The 18299-nt window shown below is 48.2% G+C and overlaps 1 protein-coding gene across 1 annotated transcript in view; it reads right to left on the reverse strand.

Annotated features, from left to right (window-relative positions):
* The window catches only part of RPAP1 (RNA polymerase II associated protein 1), a 146711-nt gene that overhangs the window by 5495 nt on the left and 122917 nt on the right, over nucleotides 1-18299 (reverse strand). The window contains 5 exon segments of the mRNA XM_029597447.1: nucleotides 702-758; nucleotides 1081-1257; nucleotides 1802-2606; nucleotides 10658-10800; nucleotides 18145-18294. Coding sequence (XP_029453307.1) covers nucleotides 702-758; nucleotides 1081-1257; nucleotides 1802-2606; nucleotides 10658-10800; nucleotides 18145-18294 — 1332 coding nt within the window.

Below are 18299 nucleotides of genomic sequence, written 5' to 3' on the forward strand. Positions count from 1 at the left end.
AGAGAATCAGAATTTGCTGTACACACTCTGTAGACAGCAGAACTATGACAAGAGTATACCCAGTACTGACAGACAATCCCCAGCAAGCAGGATCAGTCACAGACAAAAACACAGGGTGGCCTGGACAAGTCTTTTTCAGCTTAATGTAACTACACATTGGAATCCTATGCTCCTACTCTTTCACTGTCAGCCAAAGATGCTTGTACTGTGTCAAGCACTAGAAGAGGAGGGAAAGGCTGTGAAAAAGCTGGTCAAGAATGTACTGCCCAGTTTTTTTCCAGGGAGAGAAATGACATTCAGATTCCTCTTGGCTTAACCAACTCGCCATCTGTATACCAAACTCTATCCTAAAATGAGGGCTATCTGCATAAACACCACCATCACAGTAAGGGATTACAAAATTACACAGTTGGCTCACTTCAGAGAAGATCGGATGGTCAAGTGCACACTTCTCTCAATTACCTAGCAGCTCTCTCTATGTGGTAACACAGGGGAAAGGAAAAACATTCTGCATCTGCAGCAATGAAAACAATTCCTTCCTGACCCAAAAATATGAAAACTGGCTCAGAACCCCTGAATTTGCACTTTTTTTTTTTTTTACCACCAATATCATCTTTTATCTAATAACGTGTCCAATTTACTTTTGAATTGATTCCCTTGGACCTCCATGAAACGGTGCCCTCAGTTGTTGAAGGACATACCTCATCTGCAAGTAGCCAGGTCTTCCTCAGCATGCTCTTCCGAGCACCATCCACTTCCTGGCAACAAAGCACAACTGCATGATTTCATTTGACAGATCAGAAAGGGTCAAATTTTGCCTCCTCTATCCCTCAAGGTGCTGTGTTGGGAGCTACACCTCCTATACACTTAGGTCTCAGTCTACCTTGGTGCAAACATGCAATTCATCATAGTAACATAGGCTCTGGTGAAATGAAGATCAAAGCTACAACACTACAACCCAGTTTATAGTCAGTGTAATTGACACAAAATCCACATCCTTTGATACAATGCCTTTTGCTAAAGATTTTGTAAGTGGTGTTAAAACTCATAGTTTTCCTTCAATTGCCCGCATGCATGTACCTGTGCCACATGGTCCTGCGAGAAGATGAAGCTGTTCACGTGGGCTACAGCCACAGCATAGAGGATGGGACACCAGCTGGGTCGCAGAGCACCAGTGACTAATGTTCGGAAATAGAGCTTCAAGAGGGGAAGGGAGCTCTCGGGAGGCGAGGTGTATCGTTCCAGGGGGATGGGGAACTAAGAGAAAATGGAGAATTATTTTGAGGCAGCACTTACTACCATGAGACCCTGATCCCATCCATGACCAAATTTCGGATACCCAAAACCAGAATTACAGTGGGGGATAATCTCTCCGCACTACAATATCTGGCAACAGTAATAGTGCTCTTAGCAGTACCATCACCTTTACCTTGTGGTACTCATTTCTTCAAAAACATGCTCTCAGAATCTGTCATCAAAAAGTTTCAAAGCCATAATAAACACAAAGGGCTCAGAAATCTGTGATTGTCCCACCTTTAAGGGAAGGAGTTACCAGCCTAGAGTTCTGGAACACGAGTGTGTCCCTTTCCATAGTGTTATAGCAGGCAAAGTGTCTATTAATATCCCACTGGTACACTTCTCACCCATCTCAGGTATTTCACATTTGACATTTATCACACACTAATCCTATATCATATATTTCCCCATCTAGAGATGTAAACATGTCCACGTGCTGAAACAACATTATCTTGCAACATTCCACTGTGACCAATTGCTGGGCAAATACTACACAAAACGTTACCTCTCTGAATGGTACTCCCAGCACTCTCAAAGCGCTCAAATGCTCTCCAAACAATGCCAAGCGAAGCTGGACACTAAACCGCCTCTGGAGGGGCAGCAACACAAAGACTCCGAAGAGACGGTCCCCAAAAGAGACACCTTCAAACTGCTCCAGGAGGTCAGTATACAGGTCGTAGAACGAAGCCAAACCAGGCAATGGAATATCCAGCTTTAGCGAATCCAGACACTTTGGCTGGCAGTACAAAGAAAGAAGTGCAGCTGTGTAGCAATGGACAGGACTTTCCAGGAAAAGATCACCACCTGTAAGAAAGATACAGAAGAGGCGAGAAAGCTTGGCAGCAATGGGAATATGCTCCAGGGCTCTGGAACGCCAGGTTTCTAGAAGTAGGACCCACTGCAGGTTCCGAGTCACGGTGTTCACCAAATCTGGAGGGAGCGTGTTCAGCACAGCCCCACGTGTCTCTGCATTGGCCACTTTGTTATAGAGGAGAATAAGAGGGAGAAATGGCCAGTCAGAAGGCAGGATGGGCCCTTTCATTTCTGGAAGAAGCATTGACTGAACAAGGTAAGTTCGCCCTTCATAGATAGCCACAGAGCGTGCAAGGGCCATCTCCAGGTGTGCAAAGTGCAAGAGGTAGCAGGCACGGATGGAGGGTAGATGCCGGTATGTTTCTTCTAGCAGTGCACCACGGCTGGGATTTGGAGAACTCAATGTCACTGAACCTGGGTGCATGAGTTTTCCATCTGTTCTGATATGCAGAATGTCAGAGAAGTCTGCTGCTTCCGGTCCTCCAGACCTGCCTTCTCTGCAAATAAATAGAAAGGAAAAAAGTGAAAATAAATGGTTTACAGTTAAAAGATCTTAGGAGCCATGCAATCCTGATTTTTAGATTTATAGATCAGTAACATGTGGAGCTCCAAGTACCAATGAGCTGTCAGTGGTTCCCAAACTTTTCTGGGGTCCCCCAGCCAGTTGGGTTTTCAGGATATCTACAATGAATAAACATGAGATAAATCTGCATGTAATAGAGGCAGTGTACGCAAATCTCATGCATATTTCATTGCAGATATCCTGAAACGCCAACTGGCTGAGAGTACCAGGACATTTTGGGAACCACTGAACCTGATTTTAGCACATCAAGGAGTCTATTCATCAACTCATGGCACATATGCATATTAGTGAATAACTCCCATCACAAATACTGGGAGCCACAGTAAATAATGAACAGTAATACACATCACAGGTTTGTTTATTTATTTATTTATTTGCTTTTTGGCACTTCAAAGAGGATTACATCCAGATTCTGTAGGTATTTCCCGATCCCCAGAGGGCTTACAATCTAAGGTTCTCATTTACTAAGCATTTTTCCCAAAAGACACAGAATGGGAGAAAAGCCTTAGTAAGTCTGGCCCTAAGGGGCTGATATTCAGCCGGGGAGCGGCTAGTTAAGTTTGGTGTATCTGGCTAACTTAACCGAGATATTCAGAGGCATGGCAGCACCGCTGAATATACCCGCCTATCTTAAAGTTAGTCAGATGAGTATATCTAGCTAACGTTTTAGGGCAGCCCTATGGCGTGACGAATTAGCCGCATAATTTAAGCATCTAATTCTGAATATCGGAGTTAGCCAGATAACTTATGAGGACAGTGCTCACCCTGTGCCCCTCAGTATAAACGTTATCAAAACAGATAAACATAACTGGAAATTGAACCAGAATAAGATCAAGCAAGTAACAAGGCCAACATGAATAATATAATGCGAATCTGGAGCAGTGCAAAAAACAGCTCTTATATAGATATCTATGTGGTAGATATGTCCGGTGCCTTATAGTTCTGCAAGGAAGAAGGCATTCTCCATATCTGTGAAGAAAAAGGCTTCGAGCGTACTGAAAAATGTAGAATGGGAGGGAGTCTGGACTGATCTGTGGTACTACAGGAACAAAAATTAGCAGGTAAAACCAATTTTTCTTTCCCTGTACGGACCCGGATCAGCCCAGACAGTGGGATGTACCAAAGCTTCCCTAACTAGGGTGGGACCGAGACAGTCCCGCTTGAAACACCTGTCTGCCGAAGGAACAAAAAACTGGCGCCTGTACGTCAAGACGATAATGCCGAGCAAACGTATGCAGGGATTTCCAAGTAGCTGCTCTACAAATTTCTTGCGAGGAGACCAGCTGGCTCTCCGCCCATGACGTAGCCTGCGAACGCAGAGAATGGGCTTTTAACCCCTCTGGGACCGGCCAGCCTCGGCAAAGATACGCGGACGCGATCGCTTCCTTTAGCCAGCGAGTTATGGTAGTTTTAGAGGCATTCTGTCCCTTATTAGGCCCACTCCATAAGACAAAGAGATGATCGGAGATGTGGAAGTCATTTGTAATCTGTAAGTATTGCAGAAGAACTCTCTTAACATCCAAATGTCACAGATCTCCGCCAGACGTGTTAGCAATATCCTCCGGAGTAAAAGCAGGAAGCTCCATTGACTGATTTACATGAAAAGAGGAGACTAACTTTGGCACAAAGGATGGAACCGTCTTTAGGGAAAACCCCGAATCAGAAAACCGAAGAAAGGGCTCCCTACAGGATAAAGCTTGCAGCTTGGATACCCTCCTGGCCGAGCAAATAGAAACTAGAAATACTGTTTTAAGAGTCAGGTCCTTGAGTGTGGCCCGCCGAAGAGGTTCGAAGGGCGCCTCGCAGAGTACACGGAGTACCAGGTTAAAGCTCCAGGATGGCCCATACAGGCGGCTTCAAATGCTTAGCCCCCTTAAGAAAATGGATGACGTCCAGATGGGCCGCCACCGCATAGCTGTCCAGCCTCCCCAAGACAGAACCGAGTGCCGACACCTGTACTCGCAAAGAATTGAAAGACAAACCTTTAGAGAGGCCATTCTGGAGAAAAGAGAGAACCAGGGACACCGAGGTTTTGTGTGCTGATACACCAGCCTCAGCACACATATTGTCAAACACTCTCCAAACCCGAACATAAGCCAGAGAGAAAGAAGTTTTATGGGCCCGCAACAGCATGGATATCAACTCCTCCTTATAGCCCTTCTTTCTCAGGCGCCGCTGCTCAAAAGCCAGGCTGCTAGACAAAAGCAATCTGCCTGATCGAAAAATACGGGAACTTGTCGAAGAAGGTGACAAAGATGAAGAGGACCGTCCAACGTGATATTTACAAGATCCGCGAACCACGGTCTCCGGGGCCATGAGAATGACCGGACCCTTGTGAAGCTCTATCCTTCTGAGCACCTTTCCCACCAGAGGCCATGGCGGGAACAAGTAGACGAGGATGTCGCTGGGCCAGGGTAAGACCAGGGCATCCACGCCCTCCGAGCAGTGCTCCCTTCTGCGACTGAAGAACCTGGGAGCCTTCGCATTCCTCAAGGTGGCCATCAAGTCCAAGTGGGGAGCTCCCACTTGCGTACGACGAGATCCATCGCCTCTTCTGACAACTCCCACTCTCTGGGATCGAGATGCTGACGACTGAGGAAGTCGGCTTGAACATTCTCCCTCCCCGCAATGTGGGAGGCCACCAGGTGGTCCAAATGGCGCTCTGCCCAGGTGGGCAGTTTGCTGGCTTCCAGGGCCACTAGACGACTTCTGATGCCCCCCTGGCAATTGATGTAAGCTACCATGGTGGCGTTGTCTGAGAGGACTCTCACCGCTTTGTGATGGATCAAGGGTAGGAAGAACTTGAGTGCCAGCCGCACAGCTCGGGCCTCCAGGCGATTGATGTGCCACTTGGATTGGATCGTGGACCATCGTCCCTGGGTTGATTGATTCTGACACACCGATCCCCAGCCTGAGAGACTGGCATCCATTGTCACAACAATCCACTGTGGAGTCTCCAGGGGCATGCCCTTCAATAGGTGATCGAGCGAGAGCCACTACTACATGCTGGTGATGGAAGATTCGAGAAGTGGTAGAGGTGCCCGAAACTCTTCCGAGACCGGCTTCCAACGTGCCAGGAAAGCTTTCTGGAAAGGACGCATATGCGCAAATGCCCAGGGAACCAAATCTATAGTTGAAGCCATAGAGCCGTGAACTTGGAGGTAATCCCAGGCCGTGGGCATAGAGAGAGATAAGAGATGCTGTACCTGATTCATGAACTTGAGCGCCCGAGCCTCGGGCAGCGAGACCTTGGACACGCGGGTGTCGAAACGAGCTCCCAGAAATTCCAGAATCTGGGAGGGCACGAGGTTGCTCTTGGGGAAGTTGACTATCCACCCGAGGGTGGTGAGGACCGACAAGACTCGACTGACCGCTGTAGCACAGAGCTTCTTCAACTTTGCACGGATGAGCCAGCCGTCCAGGTAGGAATGGACTAAGACTCCCTCCCGGAGGAAGGCCGCCACCACCACCATCGCACCTTGGTGAATGTGCGAGGAGCGGTGGTGAGCCCGAATGGGAGCGCCTGAAACTGGAAGTGCCGGCTCAGGATGTCGAAGCAAAGAAACTTCTAGTGCTCCTTGCAAATCGGGATGTGAAGGTAGGCCTCCATGAGATCGAGGGAGGCAAGGAACTCTCCTGAGCAAACCACTGCTATGACAGTCCTCAGGGTCTCCATCTGAAAATGGGGAACCTTGAGCACCCAGTTGACTCTCTTGAGGTCCAGGTCTGGTCGAAAGGAGCCTTCCTTCTTGGGGACGATGAAGTAGATAGAATACTGGCCAGACCCCTGCTCCTTTGGGGGATCAGGGCCTATGGCCCCGAGCTCCAGGAGCCTATCGAGAGTCTGACACACAGCTGGCCATTTCAGACTGCCGCATGGATAGATCAGGTAGTGGTCTGGAAGGTCCCAAGCAAATTCTAATGCATAACCTCCTCCGATCACATCGAGGACCCACTGATCCGTAGTAATTTTGGCCCATTCCTTGAGAAAGAGGGACAGACGTCCACCTAAGGTGGGAGCGGAGGAATGGGTCGGCTGCATCTCATTGCGAGGACTTTGTGGCGGATCCTTGAGGGTTACCATCCCGGAAAGGCCGACATCCCCGAAAGGAATGAGACCATGCTTGCGATCTGGTGGATGTATTTTGCTGAAAAGATCCCTGCGGCTTGTTGTACCTGCGCTAACCCCTGAATCGAGAGCGCGAAGGAAAAAATGATTTGGATTGTTTGGGGCGGTTCTCAGGCAGCTTGTGAACCTTGTCACCTAAGGATTTAATAAGCTGCTCCAGGTCCTCCCAAAGAGCAACTTGCCCTTGAAGGGGCGAGTGCCCAACTGCGATTTAGAGGAGTCGTCTGCCACCCAATTTCGCAGTCAGAGGAGTCGCCTGGCCGAAACCACTAAGACCATGGCTCTGGCCTGATCCCGGAGATCATAAAGGGCATCAGGTCCATACGCAATCGTGCCTTCGAGCTGCTCCATATGTTCGGCCTCTGCAGACGGGAGGACCTGGGTGCTGAGTAGTTGTTGAACCCACCTGAGGCTTGCCCACTGCATGAGACTGCTACAGACTGTCGCCCGGACTCCTAAGGCCAGCACGTTGAAGATCCTCTTGAGATGTAGCTCCAACTTGTGATCCTGAAGACCCTTTAACGCCGTTGCTCCCACCACCGGGATGGTGGTGCGTTTGGTGACTGCGGACACCAAAGCATCTACCTTGGGGACCTTAAGCAGTTCAAGAGATTGATCCGGAAGGGGATACAGCTTATCTATTGCCCTGCCCACCCGGAAACCAGACTCGGGGGAATCCCATTCCCGGAGCAGGAGTTGCATGAGCATAGGATGGAACGAGAAAGTACGAGGCAGAGACCTCAGCCACACTAGGACCAGATCTACGGCGCGGGAAGTGGAGGCAGTGGCGGATTCTTCCGAAGGAACCTCAATCCCAAGTTAATTTAGAACAAAAGGAATAAGCGGGTCAAGCTCTTCTTGTTTAAACAATCTCAGAACCTGCAGGTTATCTCCTTTGATGGGCGGATTCGCAAGTGACAAATCCAGGTCCTGATCCGGATCTGGCAGAGAAGAGGGCTGAGGAGGGTCAGGCAGATCCGGTCCGCCCGGCACGGTCCTGACCCTAGTAGCGCCCTGTGAGTCCAGGGTGCCAGAGCCCTGTCCAATGGTCAATCAAGGGATCTTCGCTGGGGGGGGGGACGGGACCGGGGAGGGATCCTCCTGTTCCTCCAAGCTTGCCAGAAAAGACCTGTGCAGTAACAGCACAAACTGTGGAAAAATGGTGTTGTACTTTGCCGGGCAATGGGGGGAGAAGGGCCCCTTGGGAGGGGTCAGGGGCTGCACCCGGAGAGCCCACGGCGCTTAATTCAGGCGGCAAATGAGACAAATCCGGCTCCCCTCCCCCCAAGGCTCCGAATCAGCAACGAGGTCAGAGCACAAAATTTTCTGAGGGGAAGCTGGCCTGGCTGCATGTTTAACGACCTGACCTCGGGTCGTCGATTTTAAAGGTGCCGCGGAGGGTCCCTCCCCTCCGGGCAAGCAGACAGAGCAGAGCCCATCGCGGGAGAGCCGTGAAGCAGGCTCCCCGCAGGCTATACTGAAAGCTGATCGCGGTATCGGGAGGACAAAGTCAGCCGCGAAGGAAGGTAAATCAGCTGTGCCTGTCTGTTCTGGTGAGCGGGAGCCGACGAGACAGCTCTGAGCCGCTTCTTTCCCTGCCGGCAGGACAAATCAACTGCGGTGAATTACCTTTTTCCTTCTCTAAGGTTTCTTTTCAATTGCCTTTTATTTATTTATTTTTTACAATAGCAGAGGAATTAAATCATCTCTGCAACGGGACCCGAGGCATAACACATCTCTGGGGTCACCTAGATAAGAAGGGGGAATGCCTGGACCACCAGTATCACCCCTAGGCAGGGAAAAAACCAGAGGTCACCAGGAATAAGGGGCCCTAGGCTGATTACTCAAGGGGAAAAATCCCACCTAGGACCCTATAAGAGCTAGGAGACAGAGCTGTCTCCTGTGAAGTTTAAACACTATGTTCTTGAAAATTTTTTTTTTTTTTTTTACTTTAAGTTAATACTTGCTTGATCCAGTGAGAAAAGAGACATGAAAAGAAAACTTCTCAAGAAAAAGAAAGAAATATATAACTAAGGAGAGGGAACCGCAGGTTCATCCGTCTGCATCTGCTGGAGACAGAGAAATACTGACGGGTGCAGGGTGAGCACTGTCCTCATATTTATATTCAATTTTATACAAATCCCTCACCATAATCCACAAAGCTATTCACAAACATCTCCAGCTTGACCTCCAGATCCCACTCAGACTCCACATCTCCACCAGACCGATTAGAGAATTGTACAAAGGATCACTACACATCCCCTCTGCCAAAGCTTCTCGCTACACAGCCACCAAAGAACGAGCATTCTCGATAGCAGGTCCCACCCTCTGGAACTCCATCCCACCAGACCTCAGATTGGAACCCTGCATACAAACATTCCGGAAAAAACTTAAAACGTGACTTTTCCGCCAAGTTTTCCTATAACAGGTCCGACTTTAAAAACCTTTTTATTTTACTTCCTCACCAGACATGTACCTAACCCTGCTTTATTCTACCCAAAATGGTTATTTATTTATAAAAAATGGTTATTCTCTCCCTTCCTCTTCCTTCTTGCGTCCAAGTTTTTGATACACCTTGTTAAATGTAACTTTGACTCCTGTTAAAGCCCTATTGTTAAACAGTTGATAATGTATGTTAACCCTTGGTTCATTATAAACCGATCTGATATGACTGTCATGAAGGTCGGTATATAAAAGAATTAAATAAATAAATATAGGATACCCTTTCAGTTTTTCTCTGTCTCCATCTGCTGGATAGGAGACTCAACCCACTGTCTGGACTGATCCAGGTACGTACAGGGAACGACCTCTAAGTTTTCACCTGAGGCAATGGAAAGTAAAGTGACTTGCGCAAGGTCACAAGGAGAGACCTCAGGAATGACTCAGTATATTATTCATCTAGCTTTGAACTAGCATAGCAATACTGTGAGAAAGTTCAGACTAAGTTATTGCTAAGTGTTTAAGGTCAGAAAATTCCAGGGTGGGAAACAGGGAAAAGGAGCTGGTGCTCCTGCACAGAAAAGATCTACAATTTAATCAGCCACCAATGAATTCAAGAGTAAAAGAAGAGAAACCCTCAGTTCATCGGGACTGGCTTTTCCCAACAGTGTCTCCATGGCAAGGGAAGGAGTATGTCACCAATTAGTGTCACACTGTCCCTAAGGGAATCCTGCAGATCACATCTGCTCTGCTGCCGTGAGGAAGTCAGGCTCTTAGCTTATTAGCTCTGACTAGATCAGGCAACTCTGGCCCTCGAGTGTTGCGAGCTGGTCGGGTTTTCAAGATATATACACTAGGGATGTGCAATCGTTTAGGACGAATTAGGCAATTTCAATGAAATTGCCTAATTCGCCCTGGTTCGGGGAACCCAGAAACCAAACCAAATTTTCCCAAAATTTCGGGTTAGTGCGTGCTAATGTTAAAATGTTAGCGCGCGCTAACGGTGAGTTAGCGCACACTAATGGGGTTTGCACATCTCTAGTATACACTGAATACTAGAGTTGCACTGAATATTCATGAGATGCATTTACATACACCACCTCCACTGCTTGCAAATGCATCTCATGCTGGAGCAAGAGAACCCAATTTATCAAGTGTTTTCTCCCATTCCCACTCTGGGAAATCTATGTCTTGCTGCAAAATGGATACTTCAAAAGCAAAAGCTCACTTCAATGAAAGCTAGCTTCCAATCTGCCAAGATCTAAAACACTGTACAGGCAGTAAATAAGTTGTCAAATTGAAAATGTGTATCCTTTAAATATAATTTCTTTAAAAATAATAAAGGCTTTAATAGTATTTCAAACCTCCATCAATAGGTAAAAAACTGTCAGACTTACGGGATAAACTCGTGATTAAAGATGAAACCTGCCAGGAGCTCATGAGCCAGGTGTTCACTGCCTGGCAGAAGACGGCTTAGTAATGTCATGGCTGCAGAGTGATAGTGAGAGGCATGCTGGGAGTGCTCAGGACACATAACTGCCTAAATAAATACAAAAGTGGCAAATGATCATATCGTATCTCTCTCCCAAGTGACATCAATCTTAACCCTGAAGCTTGGAATAGCATTGTCCAAGACTCTAAGAAGACTAGTGTCTAGCTCTCCAGTACATCAAGATAAGCAGGTTGGAGGCATGTCATGAAGTTGATACAGATAAGTTGGGAAGTTGGAAGAGAAATCACATACTGCAGGAAGAAGATCTGTTACCTTAAAAGCAGCACAGAGTCCATCCTGGGAGAGGGTTTCTTTGCAAGCCCTCAGTCAGTCAGAGGACCCGAATTATTCAGTGAGATTGTCTAGGGCAGTGGTTCTTCACCCTATCCTAGGCACATACCAAATCGGTCTTGTTTTCAGGATTTCATAATTAATGTGCATTTGCTGGGTCTCCTGTACATGCAAATTTATCTCATGAATATTCACTGTGGCTCTCCTGAAAACCACACCAGTTAGGTACGTCCCCAGGATAGGGCTGAGAACCACTGATCTAGAGGAGGAAGAAGGGAAAGGTAATCTTCAATCTGCTTATAAGCTTGTAACAAGGACCACTGAGACAGGGTCAAATATGAAAACTACATTATTCTGCACTTCTCTTTGAAATAGAAAAATGACATTTTTGTTATTCATCAAAAATGAATGCAAAAAGGTTTATTCTAAGTTGACACCTGGCTACTTGATGTAGGCATAACATTGGTTATATATAGAACAGGTTAGTTAAAAATCCCTAGTATAGAACACGTGAGTTATGTCACTAGAAGACTGGCTAGGTGGTCACTGGTCAGGCATAAAGAAACTAGTTTGTGCACCAACTAGTTTGACTGACAGGCTGGAGAGAAATTTATCTGGCTAGTGGTGCACAGAGTGGTGGTGAAGAAGGCGGTAAGGCTGCAGACATGCTTGCAGCAGGTGTGCCATATAGGCTGGTCACATGTACAATGTATATGTAGGCAGTAGAAATGGGAATTTTCAATTTGGTCAATTTGGTCAGTTTTGTTTCATTTTAGTGTGCGCTATTTAAAAATAATGCACACTAAAAAAAAGAAGCAGAGCACACTAAACATTTAGGACATGCATTATTTTTAGCGAGTGCTACTTCATTTTTAGTGTGTAATATTTCAAAAAGCACATACTAAAATGAAACGAAACTGACAAAATGAAAAAAATATAGCAAATGTTGCTTACCTGTAACAGGTGTTCTCACAGGACAGCAGGATGTTAGTCCTCACATATGGGTGACATCACAGGATGGAGGCCAATCATGGAACATTTTTGTCAAAGTTTCTAGAACTTTGACTGGCACCTACTGGGCATGCCCAGCATGGCACTAACCCTGCAGCCAGCAGGGGTCCCCTCTTCAGGAAGTGCCGAAAAATAAAATAAGAAAACTTAATGAACCCAACACTGCGGGGTGATGGGCGGGTTTCGTGAGGACTAACATCCTGCTGTCCTGTGAGAACACCTGTTACAGGTAAGCAACATTTGCTTTCTCACAGGACAAGTAGGATGGTAGTCCTCACATATGGGTGAGTACCAAGCTGAGGATGTCCGAGAAATGCACCAAAAGTACCCAAGATGTGCAATAGGCACAAGGACTGGGGTGGAATTTGGTAGAGGGCATCCTGAATCCTAACGGGCAAGCGGAAGGGTGTTGGTACATCAAGTTGTAAAAATGTTGCGCAAGACAGACTGGCCGAAGATGGAATCTTGTCTTCCAGCCTTGTCTAAACAATAATGTGCTGTAAAGGTATGGAGAGAACTCCAGGTAGCAGCCCTGCAAATGTCAGGAAGCGGCATCGAGCGTAGGTGTGCTACTGAAGTCGTCATGGCCCTCACAGAGTGTGCTTTAACATGGTCTTGAAGCGGAATGCCTGCTTGCTGATAGCAAAAGGATATGCAGTCCGCTAACCAGGAGGAGAGAGTCTGCTTATCCACTGGCTGCCCCAATTTGATGGAATGGAAAGAGACAAACAATTGAGTGCTTTTCCTGTGGGCAGCTGTACGGTCTAGATAGAAGGCTAGAGCCCGTTTGCAGTTAAGGGTATGCAGAGCCTGTTTTCCTGGATTGGAGTGGGGCCTGGGAAAGAAGGTAGGTAGTATAATGGATTGATTAATGTGAAACTCCGATACTACCTTAGGTAAGAACTTAGGGTGAGTGCGGAGTACTGCCCAGTCCTGCAGAAGTTTAGTGTAAGGCGGATAGGTAACTAGGGCCTGTAACTCACTAACTCTGCGAGCAGATGTGATTGCCAAAAGAAAAATCACTTTCCATGTGAGATAGTGAAGATCACAGGATTGGAGAGGCTCAAATGGTGGTTTCATGAGCCGACCCAAAACCAGATTGAGGTCCCAAGAAGGGGCTGGGGGCCGTAGTGGAGGCTTGAGGTGAAGCAAGCCTTTCAGAAAACGTATTACGAGGGGTTGAACCGAAATAGGAACATCCCCGACACCTTTATGGAAGGCGGCCACTGCACTGACATGCATTCTGATGGAGGCCGTTTTTAGACCTCATTCTGACAAGTGCCAGAGACTATTCTAGAAACTTCGTGGTGGAACAGATAAAGGGATCAAGGGATTGAGAAGAACACCATGACGTAAACCTGTTCCATTTGTTTAGGTAAGACTTTCTCGTGGAAGGCTTCTGTGAAGCAATCAGGACATGGGAAAACTGGCTCCGAAAGGTTAAATGGCTAAAGAATTAACCTTTCAACATCCAGGCCGTCAGGGACAGAGCTTGAAGATTGGTGTGGCGTAGGCACCCGCCGTTCTGAGTGATCAGAAGCGGGTCCATTCCCAAGGAAATGTGCCTGCGAATGGAGAGATCCTGAAGTATTGGATACCACACTTGGCGAGGCCAGTGAGGTGCTATCAGGATCATGCATCCTTTGTCCTGACGTAACTTCAAGAGAGTCTTCGAGAGAAGTGGAAGTGGAGGGAATGCATATAGGAGACCGGTTGCCCATGAGAGGGAGAACGCATCTCTTGGTTGTGAGTGTTGGCTGCGAGTGAGAGAGCAAAAGTTCTCTACCTTGCGGTTTTGAGGTGACACAAAGAGGTCTATGCGAGGATGACCCCAACGTTGGAATATTGCGTCTGCTACTGTGGGGTTGAGGGACCACTCGTGCGGATGGAAAGTGCGACTTAGGTTGTCCGCCAACACATTGTCCACTCCCGGCAAATAGGTGGCCCTGAGGTACATCGAGTGGGAGAGGGCCTCCGCCCATATCTGCACAGCTTCCTGACACAGTAGGTAGGAGCCCGTCCCTGTTTGTTGATGTACCACATGGCCACCTGGTTGTCCGTCTGAATCAGGATGACCTGATTGGAAAGGTGATCCTGAAATACCCTGAGAACATATCTGATTGCTCGAAGCTCCAGGAAATTGATTTGGTGTTTGGCTTCCTCTGGAGACCAAATTCCTTGTGTTTGCAAATAGGCCACATGGGCTCCCCAGCCGAGGTTGGAAGCATCGGTGGTGAGAATTATTTGAGGGTCTGGAGCCTGGAAGGGCAGGCCTTGGAGGAGATTGATCTGATTTTTCCACCAGGCTAGAGACTGACGGAATGAGTCGGTGATGTGGACAGTGGTTGATAGAGGTTGGACTGACTGAGTCCATTGTGACCTTAGAGTCCACTGCATGACTCTCATGGCCAAGCAGGCCATTGGGGTAACCTGTACTGAGGACGCCATGTGTCCCAGTAGGATGAGGAAGTGGCGGGCAGTCATGCGGCCCTGAGACTGTAGCTGGTGTGTGAGGGAGATGAGAGTGAGAGCTCGCTGTCGAGGCAGAAATGCCTTTGCCTGCAAGGTGTCCAAGTCTGCCCCTATGAATGATAAAGTTTGAGATGGGACTAAGCAGGACTAAGCGTAGTTGACAAGAAATCCTAGCGAAATCAGAGTGTGTAAAGTAAGACATAGGGACGACAGAGCAGCTTGCTGAGTGGGAGCCCTGATCAACCAATCGCCTAGATAGGGGTAGATGTGAACACCTTGAGTCCTGAGGAAGGATGCTACTACTACGAGGCACTTGGTGAAAATTCGTGGTGCAGATGCCAGGCCGAATGGGAGCACTCAGTATTGATAGTGCTTGGGGCCTATTAGAAATCTCAGGAATCTGCGATGAGATGGATTTATCACAATGTGCGTGTACGCATCTTGGAGATCGAGAGAGCAGAGCCAGTCTCCTCTTTGCAGAAGAGAAAGGAGGAAACCCAAGGTTACCATCTTGAACTTTTCTCGATGGAGGTACTTGTTGAGGGCACGTAGGTCCAGAATTGGACGAATGCCTCCCGATTTTTGGGGGATTAGAAAGTACCGGGAATAGAATCCTAGGCCTTGTTGAGAGAAAGGTACTGGTTCTATTGCTCTGGACTGGAGGAGGAGGGAGACCTCCTGCTCCAGGAGTAGTGAGTGGTCGGATGTTCTCCACACCGGTAGAAGTGGGGAGTCCGGTGGAATGGAGAGAAAGTTCAGACGATAACCTTGAGAGATTATGGTAAGGACCCACTGGTCTGAGGTGATTGTGTGCCACCTGTTGTTGAAATGGCATAATCGACCTCCCACTGGTATATGAGGCAGTGGAAACTGGCTGCTGTTCTCTATGCAGGAGTCAAAAACTGGAAGCAGGACCCGGCGGAGGAGCTGCTTGCGGCTTTTGTTTACGAGGTTGACGAGACTGGGCCTTTTGGAAAGGTCTCGTGGAAATAGTCCTACACTGTGGTGGATAGGACTTCTTTGGACGGAAGAATGAAAGGCTGTTTGGAGGAATACTCAGAGAGCATCAGAGAGAGCTGGCAAAGAGTCTCATGATGGTCCTTGAGTTCCGCCACCATCCGCTGAATCTGTTCGCCAAACAGATTGTCTCCTATGCAGAGCAGAGCAGATAATCTGTCTTGTACTTCAGGGTGCAAGTCCGAAGACTTAAGCCAGGCCCATCTTCTTGCCGAAATAGCAGTTGCAGATACCCTGGAAGCGGTGTCAAAGATATCATAAGAAGATCTGATTTCATGCTTCCCTGCCTCAAAACCCTTGCGTACTAGGGTTAGAAGTTGCTCCTGTAATTGCTGAGGCAGGGACTCTGCAAAGTCCTGTATCTGCTTGAATAAGACCCTGTTGTACTGGTCATATACAGCTGGTAGGAGGCGATCTGAGAGATAAGCATCGATCCCTGGAAGGCATGCCGGCCAATGGCATCCAAAAATTTCTTTTCCTTACCTGGGGGAAAGGAAGAGTGGGGTTTTGATCTTTTTGCCCTTTTTTGGGCAGATTCTACAACCACAGATTGGTGATCCAGCTGAGGTTTCTGGAATCCTGGGGCTGACTGGACCAAATAAGTGGTATCAGCTTTTCTGTTGACTGGAGCAACAGAACCAGGGTGTTCCCAGTTCTTTTTGAGGAGATCCAAAAGAACCTGGTGAATAGGGATGGAGGTTATTTCCTTGGGAGCATCCAGGAATTGTAACAGCTCCATCATTTGATGTCTGCATTCTTGTTCAGTCTGCAATTGGAAGGGAACCAATTCAGACATTTCCTTCACAAAATTTATGAAGGATAGTTCCTCTGGAGAACACTTCCTGCTTTCAGTAGGAGAAGGTAGCGATGGCAAGTCATCTGTGTCTTGAGAAGACTCGTTGGTCCAGGTGTCATAGGGATCAGGACCTACTCCTCTAGGAGCCTGAGAAGGACGGGACAATGGTATTCCTGAAGGCCCTGGTCTAGATTCCGAAGGCATCGAGGGAAGTGCTAGAGGCACAGATGAAGGCATCGAGGGCACCGGTGCAGGCATCGAGGGCATCGATGGATGGATCGGTGGTGCTGATGGGCGCATCAGCATCGATGGTAGAGGCATCGGAAGAACTCCTGATGGAGGAATGCGGAACGGTGTTTCCCCTCCCGGTGACAGGGTACGCGGGGAGGACACCGGAGCCATTGGTGACCCAGGATCCATCGGTGGAAAAGCAGCTATAAGCGCTTCCATCTTCGAGAGCAGCGGTGCCAGTGCTGCCGGAATCAGATCGGTGGTCGGTTCCACAATCGACACCGGTTTCGGTGTCGGAGGAACTTGGAGTCTGTGCATCGCCTTATCGATGGCCTCCTGAACCATCTGGTCCAGTTCTTCACGGAGACCTGGAGCAAGCAGCTCCGGCTCCAGAAGGAGGCAGAGGCATAGCCGGAGGGACCACCGTTAAAGGCAGAGTCGCGGGCTCCCGATACCCGTCTGGGTGGGGCTTGCCTCAGTGACCCTGTCACAGCAAGGGTCGGTGCCTTTTCTGGACGGGGTTTCTTCGATGGCAGCTCGAAGATTTTCCTTCCTCGATGGTCCAAGACTTGCGGAGTCGATGCTTCTCTCTACAATCCCCTCAGACCTGAGGTGGAGTAGAGGTAGTTGAAGGCCGAGAAGTCGTCAATGCCGGACGGTCACTGACCGGTGGCCGATACTGGTGCGAAGCGGACGGTGCCGGTTCAGACGACGTCGATGCGGACGGTGCCGGTTCAGACAACGTCGATGCAATAGACAGCGTTGGAGTTTGAGAACGGAAGAGAAGTTCCATTTTCTCCATTCTGGCCCTGCGACCTTTTGATATCATTAAGGCACATTTGGTGCAAGTCAGGACATCATGCTCGCACCCGAGACAAATTACACAGATTTTATGCAAGTCTGTAATGGACATGTGCGAATACAGTCCGGGCACCGACGGAACCCCGACACCATGGCCTTTGAAAAATTTAGCCATGGTATGGTCGACAGCCAGTAGGCCGCGAGGGCCAAACTCGACGGGAATCGATCGAAACCAGGTAAAAAACTTACCGGAGTACCGCGGAGTCAAAAATTTGAAGGAGGGACCCCTGTGGGGTAAGAAATTTTTTAGTAATTCGGTGAGGAAAATTCCTGTCAGGAATCTCTGTGGAGCTCCTTAACCCGCGTGGCTACTGCTGCGTGGAAAAAAAGAAGACTGAAGAGGGACCCCTGCTGGCTGCAGGTTTAGTGCCATGCTAGTCAGGCCCAGTAGGAGCCAGTCAAGGTTCTACAAACTTTGACCAAAGTGTTCCGTGATTGGGCTCCATCCTGTGATGTCACCCATATGTGAGGACTACCATCCTGCTTGTCCTGTGAGAAATATAATTTTCACCTTGGACATCCTTAGCAAGAAGCATAGCACAGCAAGAAACAGTCACTGGGTGTGTTGGCTGGGGAAGATCAGTCAGTCAAGCTATGGAGCAGTCATCCCCTTAGTGAGTCAGTTAGGTTCCTGGTTAGGAGATCAGTATACTGGTTCAGGTTAGTCAGTCAGGTAGGTTAAAACCAGATTGGCTTTAACAAAGAACAATTACCACTTTGCGAGCTAGCACAAGTGCGAAATACTGCAGATGGTACTCATGCCGAAGGACCCAGGCAGAGCAGGGTGTCAAGCATGGAGATTGAACAGTCCAGCTCTTAAGCAGGTAGTCATTCAGCTCCCTGGATTCGAACACACAGGAGAACTACA

Source organism: Rhinatrema bivittatum, chromosome 4 (genome assembly GCF_901001135.1).
Source record: "Rhinatrema bivittatum chromosome 4, aRhiBiv1.1, whole genome shotgun sequence".
In the NCBI taxonomy this organism is placed as follows: domain Eukaryota; kingdom Metazoa; phylum Chordata; class Amphibia; order Gymnophiona; family Rhinatrematidae; genus Rhinatrema; species Rhinatrema bivittatum.